Source organism: Emydura macquarii, unplaced genomic scaffold, assembly GCF_026122565.2.
Source record: "Emydura macquarii macquarii isolate MOO-44397 ecotype Brisbane River unplaced genomic scaffold, CSIRO-AGI_Emac_v2 contig_2768, whole genome shotgun sequence".
NCBI classification, from domain to species: domain Eukaryota; kingdom Metazoa; phylum Chordata; order Testudines; family Chelidae; genus Emydura; species Emydura macquarii.
In genome coordinates, this window is record NW_027132905.1 from 40,335,127 (window position 1) to 40,349,568 (window position 14,442).

The following is a 14,442-nucleotide window of genomic DNA, read 5'->3' on the forward strand; positions in this document are numbered from 1 at the left end:
GGAATAAGAGGGGACATTATGGAGGTAAGCAAAATAATGAGTGGTACAGAGAAGATAAAGCAGGGAATCCTGTTTAGCCTTTGTCATAATAACAAAGCAATATTCAATAACATTTAAAGGCAAATAATTTGAAAATGATAAAAGGATTTTTGTTGTTCTTGTTGTACATAATTTATAATTAACCTGTGGAATTCTGTTGCCTCTGGATGTAAATACGGCCATTTCCTTATCAGGATTCAGAAAAGAATTAGACCCTTATTCAGATGCTGAGAGCATTCAGTTACATTAGATAGGATTTAAAAAAATGTAAAATGAACATTCAGGAAATATGCCAACTCATTCACTGGCACTCATTAAAAAGAAAATTATCCTGTGGGCAGGTTATTTTCTATAACTGTCCACTCTCCACCTTCACCTTTCTCTGAATTATCTGGTATTGGCCACTATAAAAGAAAGGACCTTAAACTAGATGGACACCTGGTCTGAGCCAGTATGGCAATTTCTGTGTCCTAGTACAAAATATATCATTGCATGAGTACAGTATATTGATAAGCTTAAAGAGTTTCAAAATCTTTGGGCATAAAGTGACATATATCATCCACCTCTGCTTTCAAAATACAAGTGTCTGAATCTCAGAAATCCAATGTTCAGGTGGGAACTTTTCCTTTATACCTATCTGATTTGCACATCTGGACTGATAGATTACAGACTAGTAATGTCTTATCTCATTTTCTTCATCATTCCATTCCATGGTTAATCAAACTAGTATTCCAAGGAGGAAGAGACAGTACTAGAAGAAGATTCACTGAGAGATTCCCTTTCCTTCTAAGCTGGTAGAAAAGAAGACCCTGTATACCTAGAGAGTACCCAAAAAACTATTTTTAAAAGCTTCCAAATCTTTATAGAGACTGAATTGAAAGAAAGCCTTACGCCCAAAGTGTAATAATGACAAACCTACCTCAGATGATGGCTGATGTTGGACATTAGGGTTCAGACTATTGTACATTCAGTGTTGTGTATTTTTATATGTATATCACACTGTATGCGTACACAAGCAGAAAGATTTGGAGACCAAAGCTCTCCCAAGCTTTTTATGGTCTAGCTACAGAATATCTTCCAGAGAGAGGTTTGGAAAGAAAAAGACATCATGATAAACAGAGGGACTGCCAAAACACTTCAGTTTTGCATAAACTATTGTCCTGGTTCCTGGTAATATAAATGAGCTACATGAGTTGATAGAGGAATCAAAATTTGGGCCTGAAAATGTCGATGATGGAGATAATACACAACAGACAGAAAAAAGAAATCAAGGGTATATGGGAATGTAGCTGAATGAAAAATATATCAACCCTAGACAAAAACTGCATGGAAGAATTAGACAATGTTGGAAGATAAAAGACATGAGAAGACCTATCACCTACTTATCTAGAAGAGGGAAATCTACGTATGTATCTTGCTAATAATCAAATTTAGCTTAGAAACATCCTTCCCTAGGAAAATGCATCAGAAAAATAAGGCACCAAAGAAACATTTAGAGAGATGAATGAGAAGACAATAAATAAATGGGTGTAAGAACAAATGTAAATAAATCAATATTTAAAGATCAAAAGAAGGAAATTGAAGTACCAGGTAATAGTTTTAAATATGCTTTTTCCAGTTCTCTTCTTTTCTTACATTATGAACCTGATTTTCAAAAGTGCTGAGCACTTACAATTGCAACTGAAGTCAATGGGAGCTGTGGATGTTCAGCATCTCTGAAAATTATTATTACTTTTATTTATTTCTACTGTGATAACATCTAGGAGTCCAACTACTGGACCAAGACCCCATTATGCTGGGTACTGCACAAAGGCAGAACAGAAAGAAGGACCCTACCTAAAAGAGATGACAAATTACATAAAATCAGCCCCCAGGTGTTCTCTACATATTAACCTAACATTTATTCCAAAAGAAATGGAAAATAAAACATAGAAAATAGTTCCTGTCATTTATCTGGAATTGAACCTTTGGATTTTATTTTGTGAAACCGTGATTAGCATATGGCAGCGATCCTCAAAAAGCTACTAATGCAGGTCTTGCAGTTCTGTTAATTAGAATGTGCCATTTAATATGAAAAATAAGGTCACTGTGAGAATTTGTGGATAAGGCATGAAGTACAAGCTTGGAAGGAGAGCTTGAGAAATATGCTTTTAACTGTGACCGTGTCTGTGCTTATAAAATCCAAGCAGTGTCCTATTGCACTTGTTGAGGAGTATAAATCAATATAAGCTTTATGCTGTGTTTCAACTTGAGATATACTTAAAGGCTGAGATCTGTAAAACAACACTCAACATTTTTTTCACATAAATATGTGTACACCTGGGTGTTGCAGGAAATACAGTTAATAGAGGCAATTCTGTAGTTCCCTGTTTTTTAAAAATTTCAGTGAAAAAAACACTATCATGTTGTTTTTTCATAAATTTAAAAGTCACAGTTGCATTTATCATGGTTTAACTAAGCTTGAAAGCAGATTGTTTTCCTTTGAGTTCAGTGGCAGCGCATGTATGTAACTGAGAGTATTATTTAGCCCCAAATAAAACAATTGGGAATATCAAATCTATGCCATATTAAGTGTGAAGTGCAATTAAAAGATTTTTATGACATCTTGTCGGCAAACATGCTTAATTGGTTTGTGATATATTCTGAAATTCTTTGCCCATGTCCACACTGTGTGATATAATCATGTCTAATGTTGTTTTTAAATATGGTTGTGACACCATTTGCATCTATGCTTAACGCTCTCTTGTGCTGTGCCTTTGAGAGGAGCCAGAGTGGGAGGGAAAGTCCCTCTCTGGATCCCAACCATGTTAAAAAAACAGACACTAGTCTTGTTAGAACTGGGTTAGTAAGACATAGTTTCTGCTTGTGCATTTGTCCACACTGGACATGGGAACCATGCAAGCTATGACCATGTTGATAATAGGTTCTCAAGCAGATTAAATCAGAACCACGCTTCTTAATTGTTTTCATTGTGGGACGTGCACAGTCACTTCACAGCTAAGAGGTTCTCTTCATTGCTAAGTATTTGCTCATTATAACAACATATTAGTATAGATTTTTCTTTCTGCTCTTAATTCTTGTCCTTTGGGTCTAATTCCTCTATACACAGTCAAATTTATGATAGAGATTTAACCATGTTTCATCACTTTGGTTCAAGAACTGAAGAAGTTAGTGAAGTTGTAGTTACTGCAGAGTATCAGAAATTGGATGCTACAGGTTCTAATCTTACCATGATCAAGAGCTCAATGGAGTTACACCAGGAATGAATTTGGCCCTTAGTGCTTTTAACTTGGTTTAATTCTTTTTGAACCATTAAAGCTAACGAGTAACCTATATAATCAGTGCATCTAGGAGAAGATACTATGCTGGAATTTCAGACAGTTAGGTCAATGGTTCCCAACCTGGGTGCCAAAGATTACAGGGGTCCATGAGACTTCAATAATATTGAGGTCATTTAGCCCCTTGAGCTCTGCGCTGGGCACAGCAGCCTCAAGCTCTGCACCAGCCAGAGTGGAGGAGCAGCAGCTTCCCCCTCAGCCCTGCACTGGCCAGGCACCTGGCAGAGAGGAGCAGCCTCAGCCGGTGGGGGCCTGGAGCTAGGGCCCACCTCCATTACCCTCAGTCTATGAGGAATGGAAAGAGGCTGGGCCATACTGGATGTGCAGTGGCGGCTGTTTATAGGGGTTATATGTTTTTATGGCTGGTGAGGGGTGGGGGCTGCATGTTTTACCTAGTGTTAACCAGTGGGGCTTTCACTCAGAAAGGTTGAACCACTGAATTAGGTCACCTAATCTACTTGCAGCTGTCTCATACATTGATCTTCTCCACTGTCTAGTAATTCTTCTTAACCTCCAGCAAGTCATACATTAACTCATTTATTAGCTTCACATAAGAATCAATCTCTGCCCACAGTGGCAGCCCCTCCATTATCATCTGGTATATTTCAAACAATAGAAGTGATTGAAACAGGAACTCCTACATTTCTATGAAGATTAAGAATGACACACCACCCTGTAATTTAAGTAGTTGTGCAATAGTTTTTCATTTGCATTAGAAGGGAAGAGCAGATTGTGCTGAATTGTTCCATTTTTTAAAAATAAAATTTCACTTCAGGTTTTGAAAGATCTTCTCTGACTAATAGGTTACTTATTTTTGGAGTTCACGGGAATTTTGTATTTTTAAAAATGCAAGTGTTTTTCTTCTCCTAATGAAAAGGAATTTCATATTTATTAGCAAGATTAGGGAATAGTTCATCTTTGGGTTTGGTTATTGTTTCGGGCATTGAAGGCCAAATTAATCCCCTGAGTTATACCTGCTTATACTGGGGCTGAATTCAACCCTCAACATATCCTATAATAAATTCCAGCCCTTGATTTATTATTAAAATGAACTTTTCTTTCTTAGGTGACAACAGTGTTCAGCATTGGCAGGGGCACGTGGTCACTGATTTTATTTTTCTTCAGTTACTTGGTATGTTGGGTCAAATTGGACTAAAGTTTACAATCTAATTAATTAAAACTAATTGACATTTGTTTTTGCTTGAGATTTGATTAGAGCTAAATTATAGCTAAATTTCTGAAATGACTCAGAAACTGTAATGCTTTATATATACATTTCATCTAACCTACATGACTTTGAAAAGTTTAGACAGGAGAGCATTTAATCAAGCCAAAAGTATAATCAGAAATTACATAGTCATGACTAAGATTCTTTTCTTTTTTTTTTTTTTTGGTACCTGTAATTTCTTTATCCATATTCTGAGCAATAGTTTTGAATCAATTGGGTATACTTTAAAACAACATGCCACACTTTCACAGGAGGATGTGCCTACAGTGAATGTCACTGCAGATTTCTCTCCGTCACCATCATTGGTCAGAAGACCAGATTGTTTTAAAGTGGTAATTTATGAAGAAGTCTTAATCCAGTTTTATTCTAGAGTCTTGAATTAGAATCTCATCCTGCAACTTTAGCTTCCCTGAGTAGTCCTCACTCAAGTTCAGTAGGACTACTCAGGGGAATAAATAATGTTTGCAGGATTGGGTACTTGCATTGCTGCAGCAGTAACATCACTACCTGAAAATGTCAACAAATTGTCTTACTTTATACATATTTATACATACACACACATTTTAAGAGTAAACAATGTATTTCTATATTACAGTTTCTACATTGGGCTCCTCCCTTGCACTGCCACAGCTGTAGCATTTTATATGCAACACTTCTCATTAAAAAGCATAGATCATAGGCATGAGTTACATGCAAGTGGAAAGTTGGCTTATTTAATGCTCAGGACGTACCTTTTTTATTCTACTACTTATTTTAATATATTGTTTTAAATAGATTGGACTCAGCTGTCAAGGCAAAGGGAGTTTGTTATTTTTCCATAGCAAAGGTCACTAAGCACCAGGGCAGTCAAGTGACTAATCAGTAAAATCATCTCTGAATTTTATACTGCCATTTTCCTTTACTTAAAAAGGACTCTGGTTTTTTTTTTTGTTTTTTTTTTTGGTAGCCTGGTTATTTGATTCATGCAGAGAAATTCTTTATATATTATAGAATTTCATAATGTGACAGAGATCACTGTCAGTTCCTGAATAATGTTAAATTGTGTCAGCTGCTGAGGACAGGCCTGATTTAGTAAACATGGCCAGGGGCTTTATCTAACAATACATGAAAGTCCTGCAGGAATCTTTGGCTAGCTTGGAGGGGGGAGTGGAGTTGGGGGCATACGGGAGGCGGAGGAAATGTCAACCTCTTTTATTGCTTATTCTCAGCAACCTTAATTACCTGTTTTGTGATGGAAAAATGCAGCCACATGCAGAATCCAGTGGAGCACCAGCTCCTAATCCAATCAGTCTGATGATGTATGCAAAAAGTTTACACAAAATGACCTTGTGCATAATTACTCATTTGACGGCTGTTAGTAAATGACACAAACGGAATCTGACACACATTGTAACACATTAATGAGCACCTACCTCCCCCCCATCCTCTTCTGTACAGAAAAATGGTTTTAATTAAGACTTCCGTGATTAGTCATTTAATCAGTCATTAGGCCAATACAGATGGAGTCAATTAATTTTTTTTACACTTGAATAGACACTTGATGCTACTGCAAACCATACAATCTATTTTTTAACATTGTATCATGGGCAATTGCTTCATAGTATATCTAGTTAATGTATGTCACTCTTTTACAGAGACAGGGTAGCCATCTCAATATATGGATAGTACAGCTGATATAGGGGTGTCTTAGTGCACACATCCAGACTACATGGGCACAGTTTCAGCTCTAAACTCAGTGTGGTGTATTTTCTTCTCAGGGTTCAGTCCCATTAACCTTAGTGGAATAGTCACCTCTTGAATCAAATGCATACAGCAGCCCTTAACCTATTTTATTGTTGTTGTTGTTATTATTATTACTAATGCTAGTACATTGCATTTCTATAGGTACATCTGTCATGTAAGAATCTCAATCTTTCATGACCATTGACTGAGTTTCATAGTTTCACGTTGCCCCTTTGAGGTAGTCAGTTCTCGTATCTGTTTTGCAGACAGGGAAAATGAGGCACAAAGAGATGAAGTTACTTGCCAAAAGACATATGGGGCCCTGATCTTGAGAGGTGCTGAGCACCCACTACTCCCATTGACATCAATGAGAGTTACAGTGGCTCAGCAACTCTGGATCAGGCTCACAGAAAGTCACTGGCAGGACCAGGTATACAACCGAGGCAACCTCTCTCTCTCAAGCTATGTCTACACTTATGGTGGCATATAGAGTTTGTACACTACACACACCCCTGGCATGGATATAAATAGCAGTGTAGATGGTGAGGCACTGCATAGGTGAATAAAAAAACACCTGAACCCTGTGGTTATGTGCCTTACACAGCTCTCTCTACACACCCAAGCAGGGCCCATATGCCTACACTGCTAAAAATAGCAGTGTCATGTCCCACTGTCTTCCCATTGCCAGAGTCTTCCCCAACCAGAGGGAGAGTCTCCAGCAGTAAGGAATGGCTATAGCAGAGGGGAGGCAGTGGGGAACTGCCTCCACCCTGCCAGAACCTTTCACTGCCACAAGTAGGTACACACTTCTGTGTGAACAGAGCCTGCTTTTCACTGAAGTGTGTAGCTACACATACCCTACACACCACCATCAGTGTAGATGAGGCCACAGTGTTACACTATAGCCATGAGGTTGCATTCCTAAACTGAAAAAGGGATGGATCTTTTGTGTAAGTGCATTGCAAATCATTCCATTCTATCCCACTTAACAATTTAAAAAAATCACATGAAACATGTCTGATCCTTCTATTGGGTGCTATCTATTGACTTATGAAACAACACTAATTGTTCTTTACAGATGACAATCTGTTGTGTTCTTGTTCTTCTGAAAAACCACAAAAAGTTTGAGATTTCTACATATGTCTGGGGATTTTTTTCCTGAGGATATATGGTAGACAATACTTAGACTAAAGCAATATAAATAAAGGGTCAAGGTGTATTAGATTGCTACACTGCTTTTTATTCTCCCCTAAAGCAGAAATCTTCACACTTAGAATGATTTAGTAACTGATTGGTAATGGATTAATGAGCATGACAAGCTAAGTCCAGTGATGAACTAAGGCCTGGTCCACACTGGTGACGGAGGTCAACATAATGTCACTTACGTCGATCTCTGAAAGCCTGCGTCTACACTGGCATGGCAGTCCCGTCAACTTAACATGCAGCAAAAGTCAATGTAATAAAACCACCTCTGCAAGTGGTGTAGCGCCTAATTCGATTTTATTGGTTCGATTTTGCGTCCGTGTAGACAGAGCGAAACATAATTCAACGTTCATGGCCTCCAGGAGGTATCCCACAATGCCCCATTGTGACCGCTCTGGACATTCGCGCTCTGTTGTTACGTGGTCACGCTCACCTGAAATGGCCCCTCTCCTCATGCCCTGGGAAAATTTCAATTTTCATTTCCTGTCTGGCCAGCGTGGAGGGAGCTTGTAGCTGAACTCCTCCTTGCTACTGCAAGGCCCAAACGTGCTCCAGCATGGAGTCGACCAGAGGTCTTAGATCTCATCGGGCTGAGGGGCGAGGAGTCCGTTATGACTCAGCTCAGAGCCAGCAAAAGAAATTTGGACATTTACGGGAAGATATCCCAGGGCATGTTGGAGAAGAGGCATAACAGGGACGTGCAGCAGTGCCGCGTGAAGATCAAGGAGCTGCGGCAGGCATATCAAAAGGCCAAGGAAGCTAACAGCCGTTCTGGCTCCTCACCCAAAAAATGCCGCTTCTCTGAGGAGCTGCATGCCATTCTCGGCAGGAACCACACCCTGGTGCCTCCATGCAGCATCGATACCTCCATTCCATCCCACTCCAGGGACAATGATGAGGACTCCATGGATGAGGATGAGGAGAGCAGGGCGCAGGAGAGCAGGGTGTCCCTTCTCCCAGAGAGTCAGGACCTATTCCTGACCCCAGAGCAGTCCAGCAGCACGCAGGACAGCACTAATGATCCCGGGGAAGGCACATCTGGTGAGTTGTTTTTTTTTTAAATTAGCAGTTATGTTCTTTTTTAAGGGGCGGGGGGAAGGAAAGGGGATTTCAGAGGTTTAGCATACTGTCTTGGGTGGTTACTGCCAGAACAGATTATTTATGTGCAGAGATATACTCCAAGAATCATCAGTTGATATTTCAAGGAAACTTTCATGTAGGTAATCTGTTATCCTTTGCAAGAGGTTTCTGGGCCTTGTTCCTGCCTCCCCGATAGGATATTTTGCCACGCCATGCTGCAATCAAGGGAGCCGAAATCATGGCAGAACACAGCATAGCGGCATAAGGACCAAGCAAATCTTCCCTTTCCTCATGCGTTATCCTCAGGAGACTGATATTGCTCATGGTCACCTAGGGAAGACGGTGCATGTTTATTCCCCATTGTATTGTCCCAATAAAGTCACTTTAACTTTTTGGCTATGGTTTCAGAGGACACTATTAACACCCCCCCTCCCCCCCCCACTGTCCCCAGATCCCCTGTGGCCCCCTCGTGATAAAATGGTCATCTTAATTAAACCGTGATGCCCAAGACCCCTCTCATACAGGATATTTGGAATGAGCTTTTTTAATCCTCTCTAAAGCAGAGTAAAGTGCCCCTGGCTTACCATCTCTGCAACGGCACAGCAAGCCGACCCTTCTGGGATATGCGGAATAGAATGAGGGTCTGTCTTACCCTTGTGTAAGCAAGGGGAGTTTTTTATACATTATTGCATTTCTTTCATTTCCCTGGATATGCTAACAATGGCAACGTTGTGCATTTCTTTTAGTTCTGTAGACACCTCGGCCTTGACCCAGCCTGCTCGAACTGCTGCGGAAAGACTATCGCAGATTAGGAAGAGGAAAAATAAAAGAAGGGACGACATGTTTGGCGAGCTCATGAATGCCTCCGGGGCCGCAGAGACAGAGCTCCAAGCGTGGCAGATGACCTTGTCCCAGAACATGGACATGGACAGGGAGAGTCGAAGAGCGATGCAGGAGCATGATCACAGTACCACGCATGAGATGCTGCGAATCATGCAGGACCAAGCAGACATGCTCCGGCGGCTTGTGAAACTTCAGGAGGAGCAGCAGCCGGCTAGAGTCCCGCTGCAGCCCCTCCATAACGCTCCTCAACCTATGGCTTTGCTACCCTCCCCCATTCCCACCCCCAAGCAGTCTTGGAGGAGAATGGCCAGGCTGTAGTATGTGGTGCACTCCACCCTGATGGAGGCGAGCAGAAAGCAGCGGTGGCCCTGCTAACAGCTGGCCTGCAAGCAACCACACTACCATTTGAGACTGTGAATGAACACTAGCCCCCTACCCCCACCAACTTGAATATTCATAAATAAAAGTTTGCATTGTTTCAACACGTTTCTTTATTAAATCATATCTTGCTTGGGAGGGATTTGGAGGATACGGACGTCTATGGTAGAGGGGATTTTAAGCAAAGGCACATAACATACAGGAACACAAATCATTACTGCATCTCATTGCAGAACCTGGTTTTCAATGCTTCTCTAATGCAAAGCGCTACGGGGTTAGCTCTCAGCGTATTGCTGGCATCTGGCTGCTCAAAATTGGCGGCCAGTCTTTCTGCCTCCACAGCCCAACCCTGGGGGAACCTTTCCCCTTTCGCTTCACACACATTATGAAGAACACAGCACGCAGATATCACTGAGGGGATGTTCTTTTTCACTCATGTCCAGCCTAGGGAGGAGAATTCTCCATCTGGCCTTTAAACGCCCAAACACACATTCAATAAACATTCTGCAACTGCTTAGCCTGTTATTAAAACGCTCCTTGTCGCTGTCAAGGTGCCCGGTGTACGGCTTCATTAGCCAAGGGAGCAAGGGGTAAGCAGGATCCCCCAGGATCACTATTTGCATTTCTACACCCCCTATGTGAATTTTTTGGTCTGGGAAGAAAGTGCCCACCTGCATGTTAGAGAACAGCCCCGAGTTCCAAAATACGCGCGCGTCATGTACCTTTCCAGACCACTCCACATAGATATCTGTAAAACGACCCCTGTGATCCACAAGGGCCTGCAGGACCATGGAAAAGTACCCCTTGCGGTTTATGTACTCGGTCGAGAGGTGGGCAGGTGCTAAGATAGGGATGTGTGTGCCATCAGTGGCCCCCCCATAGTTTGGGAACCCCATTGCGGCAAACCCATCCACTATATCCTGCACATTTCCCAAAGTCACTATCCTTCATAGCAGAAGTCTGTTAATGGCCTTGCACACTTGAATCATGGCAGCTCCCACTGTAGATTTTCCGACTCCAAAGTGATTCCCAACCGAGCGGTAACAGTTGGGTTGCCAGTTTCCACAGAGCGATGGCCACTCATTTCTCCACCGTCAGCTTGTCTCAAGCGAGTATTCACATGCTTCAGGGACGGGGCCAGCTCTGAGCAAAGTTCAAGGAAAGTGGCCTTTCACATACGAAAGTTTTGCAGCCACTGGTCATCATCCCACAGCTGCATAACAGTGTGGTCCCACCAGTCTGTGCTTGTTTCCCGGGACCAGAACCGGTGCTCCACGGACTGCAGATGATGCGTTACGGCCTGCAGCAATTGGGAATTGTTCTGCTCAGTGGCTTGTGGCAGGGCAGCCTCGGTGGTATAGCAGTTGCCTGTGCTTCGGGTTCTCGCTCTTCTTTGAAAATACTTCATGATAAGCCCAGATGTATTTGTGACACTCACAATAATAGTGCAGAGTTGAGCTGGCTCCATGTCTCCGCAGCAATGGCAAGCGCACAGCATAAACAAATGGTGCGAAAATCAGTTTCCTGTTTGTTTGGGGGAAGAAGGGAGGGGGAAGGAGTGTTGCATCATGGGACGATGAATCTCATCCCAACAGCCACTGCAGCTAGTTGCACCGTGAGATAGCTACCCACAGTGCACTGCTTTGACTGCCAAAACAGTTGTGGCAAGTGTGGACGCACAAGCCCAGCGCAAAGAGCGTGGTGTGGACACGATCCAGCGACTTCTAAAAATTGGTGGGTGAAAGTCAACTTTAAGCAAGTCGACTTCACTCTGCGGTGTAGACACACCCAAAGTCCAGATCTGTGGCTGCAATGATGAGAGAAAAGGCAGAGTACATAGGTGGCTCACATTTGAAGTTATTTGTGGCTCACGTGAAGTTATTTGCAAATAAAGAGTAAGACCAACCATAATTAATTAAAAGCTGTTTCTAGAGGGAAATGTCAGTGTGATGAAATTCTAGAATGAACAATTTATAGTAGGATTTAAAAACAGACAGGCTATATCTTCTATCTCACCTGTTATCATTTTCATTCTTAAAAAGTCTTCTTTTACAGAGAGGAAGGAGCCAGCCCATTAAAAAGACTGACGTGGATAGAGAGCAATTTTTATCTACCAGTCTTTTTGCATGAATCATGGTCTATCCTGAACATGCACTTGTATAACTGGGAAAAGCAATCCGATGGACGCATGAGGAAAGCATCCACAAAGTGGCTAGATCACATGGAGTCTAATATCCACACCCTGCCTCTTACCTCTGCATGGATCTACTTTTACCCGCTCAAAAAGGAGAATGAGTTGTCCTGTCCCTCCCTTCCCAGGATCGTGTAGAATAGAGTGTCCTTTTATAGGGCCCATGTTCATACATCACCAGGGGGGCAGAAAGGTGGTACCATGGAAGGTCATGGACAGTGCTGGACAGCCTCCAAGCCAGCAGGTATCTGCTCAGGAATTAAAACAGTTTTTAAGGCAAGTTCCAGGAATGGCACCCTGTAGGGAAGGCACTATCAGCACAGCATGGGGCCAGAAGGCAAAACAAATTACCTAGCCTGTAGCAGACCCACAAGTTCCAAGGGCTGGAGCTCCTGCTTCTGTGATGGGGGAGTGGAAAGAAAATCTTACAGTAATAGGGGAGAAAAGCACATTAAACTAAAAAAAAACAAAACACAAACAAACGAGAGTCCTGTAGCACCTTAAAGACTAACACATTTCTGCAGGCATAAGTATACAAACTAACACGGCTACCCCTCTGGAACTTTTCACATTAAACTAAGTGTGTTTTTGTTTTGTCTTGAGAAGTAAACAATGGAAATTTCTGAATTCTGTGTGTACCTGTAAGTCCTGGACCACCACTGCCCGTCCAGTTATAGAACAGATATAGGGCTTCTGATTTTATGTTTTTACTGATAAACACTGATAACACGCTGATACAAATAAATAAATAAAAACAGGAGTTTATTCAATAAATAACAGAAAAACACCAGAAATGGTTACTCAGTTCATGTTGGCTTTACCCCTTTTATAGTGCATTTTGTTTATATAGGTGAGGTCCCTGCTCCCTGGCTTTTACGTAAGGGCTTGTTTACATGGAGCATAATATGGACTACTGGGGTGTGATTTCTAAAGCTCACTAATGTGTTACACATTAATTGGTCCAGGTAGATCCTACTGGTATGCACTAAAGATTCTCTAGTGTGCTTTAATGTAGTGCTGTTTGAAACATTACTGCGTTAAAATGCCCTAGGGAACAGATGCTCCAAATGCTATATATAATTATATATATACATATATATATACATACATATATATATATATATATATAATGACTAAATGTTAATTTAAGCTTTGTATCCTTGTTATTGAGCTTCTGGGTTTATATATAAAAAAATATAAAAATTAAAGTACATCCTATTTACATAAGAATTTTGGGAAGTAACTAAAATCTCATTACCATATCAAAGAGTTCTGAGATCTTTTTTTTTTTTTGGACATCTACACAGAACTCAAAAATTGCTAAAAATAAATGCTGCAAAACAGAAGCTCTACTCATATGCCATCCGGCTTATGAAGGAGGATAACATTAATTGGGGGTAAGATTTTCAAAAGCAACTTAGCGAGATAGACACTCCCCATGTCTCCTGTTGACTTTCAGTGTGAATTGGGTGTCTAATACCCCTAGGTGCTGTTGAAAACACCATTCTAAGTTTTCAGTCAACAATAATTGTTTGATAAATTAGCACAGTTATTTGGTCAGCGAGGCAGTCCAAGTCCTGAGGAGAGGCAGAGCTCCAGACTGAGAGAAGGGGAGTGGTTGGAGTGGATTGTGAACAAGATACAAGCATGCACCATGGAATGATAGCTGAGGATAAGTAGAAGTGGACAGCCCTGTAGGTACCAGGAAATATCTCAACTAGAGTGAGATCTCTCTTCCCAAATCCATTGTGGTTATTTGCACATCTGAAGCGAAAACTTGACAAACCAATGAAAATGTACATAAGAAAACTTGCACCAGGAATCCACACTAACAGTAAATCCTTGCAATTGATACAGTTTCTACTCTGTCATGAAGTCCCCGCCTTGCTGGAGACATGCTTTAGGGAGCTGTCCAGCCTCAATATTTGTGTGGCTTCCCATTAGGTCAGAGCCCTGCCATGTCAGTAGTTTGTTTTAATCTCTTCTTGGTGGGCTTTCTCAGAGAGACAAAAGAGAAAGTAATAAATAGGTTGATTTCTTTTTCTTTGCTTTTTCTTCTTCTTCCTCTTAAGAAAAGGTTTAAAGATTGAAAAATGAGCCCTGTCTTGTCTAAGCAAGGAATAATAAATAAAAGCAGGTGTGAAGGGTTGGAATTGGAAACAGCTGGATATGACGGATGTGATCTGACTTCTCTGGAGCTTCAGTCTTTAATCCCTGTGGCTCAGTGTGAATATTTCCCTTCTGATGCAATGCAGAAATAATAAATGGAACACAGCATATGGAGGGGTTCCTAAGGCTGAGGAAGAAGGAGGGAGGGAGGGAACCACAGTTAACTCCTTATAAGCCTCTTTCCACCCTCCACACCTCAGTAACCTTCTGCTGTGTATCCTGCCATTTCTGAATGAGTAAATGTCTGCAAT

General features: G+C 41.4%; 1 protein-coding gene across 4 annotated transcripts in view; it reads left to right on the plus strand.

Moving 5' to 3' along the window:
• MORN1 (MORN repeat containing 1) overlaps nucleotides 1–14,442 on the plus strand; it is a 123,062-nt gene that overhangs the window by 75,108 nt on the left and 33,512 nt on the right. The window contains exon 13 of one of the 4 annotated variants that reach the window (XM_067566747.1): nucleotides 4,444–4,502. The exons of the other annotated variants lie outside the window; for them this stretch is intronic. Coding sequence (XP_067422848.1) covers nucleotides 4,444–4,447 — 4 coding nt within the window. The 3' untranslated portion in view covers nucleotides 4,448–4,502. Of the gene's footprint in view, nucleotides 1–4,443; nucleotides 4,503–14,442 lie in introns of those variants that run through there. 4 annotated transcript variants of the gene reach the window in all.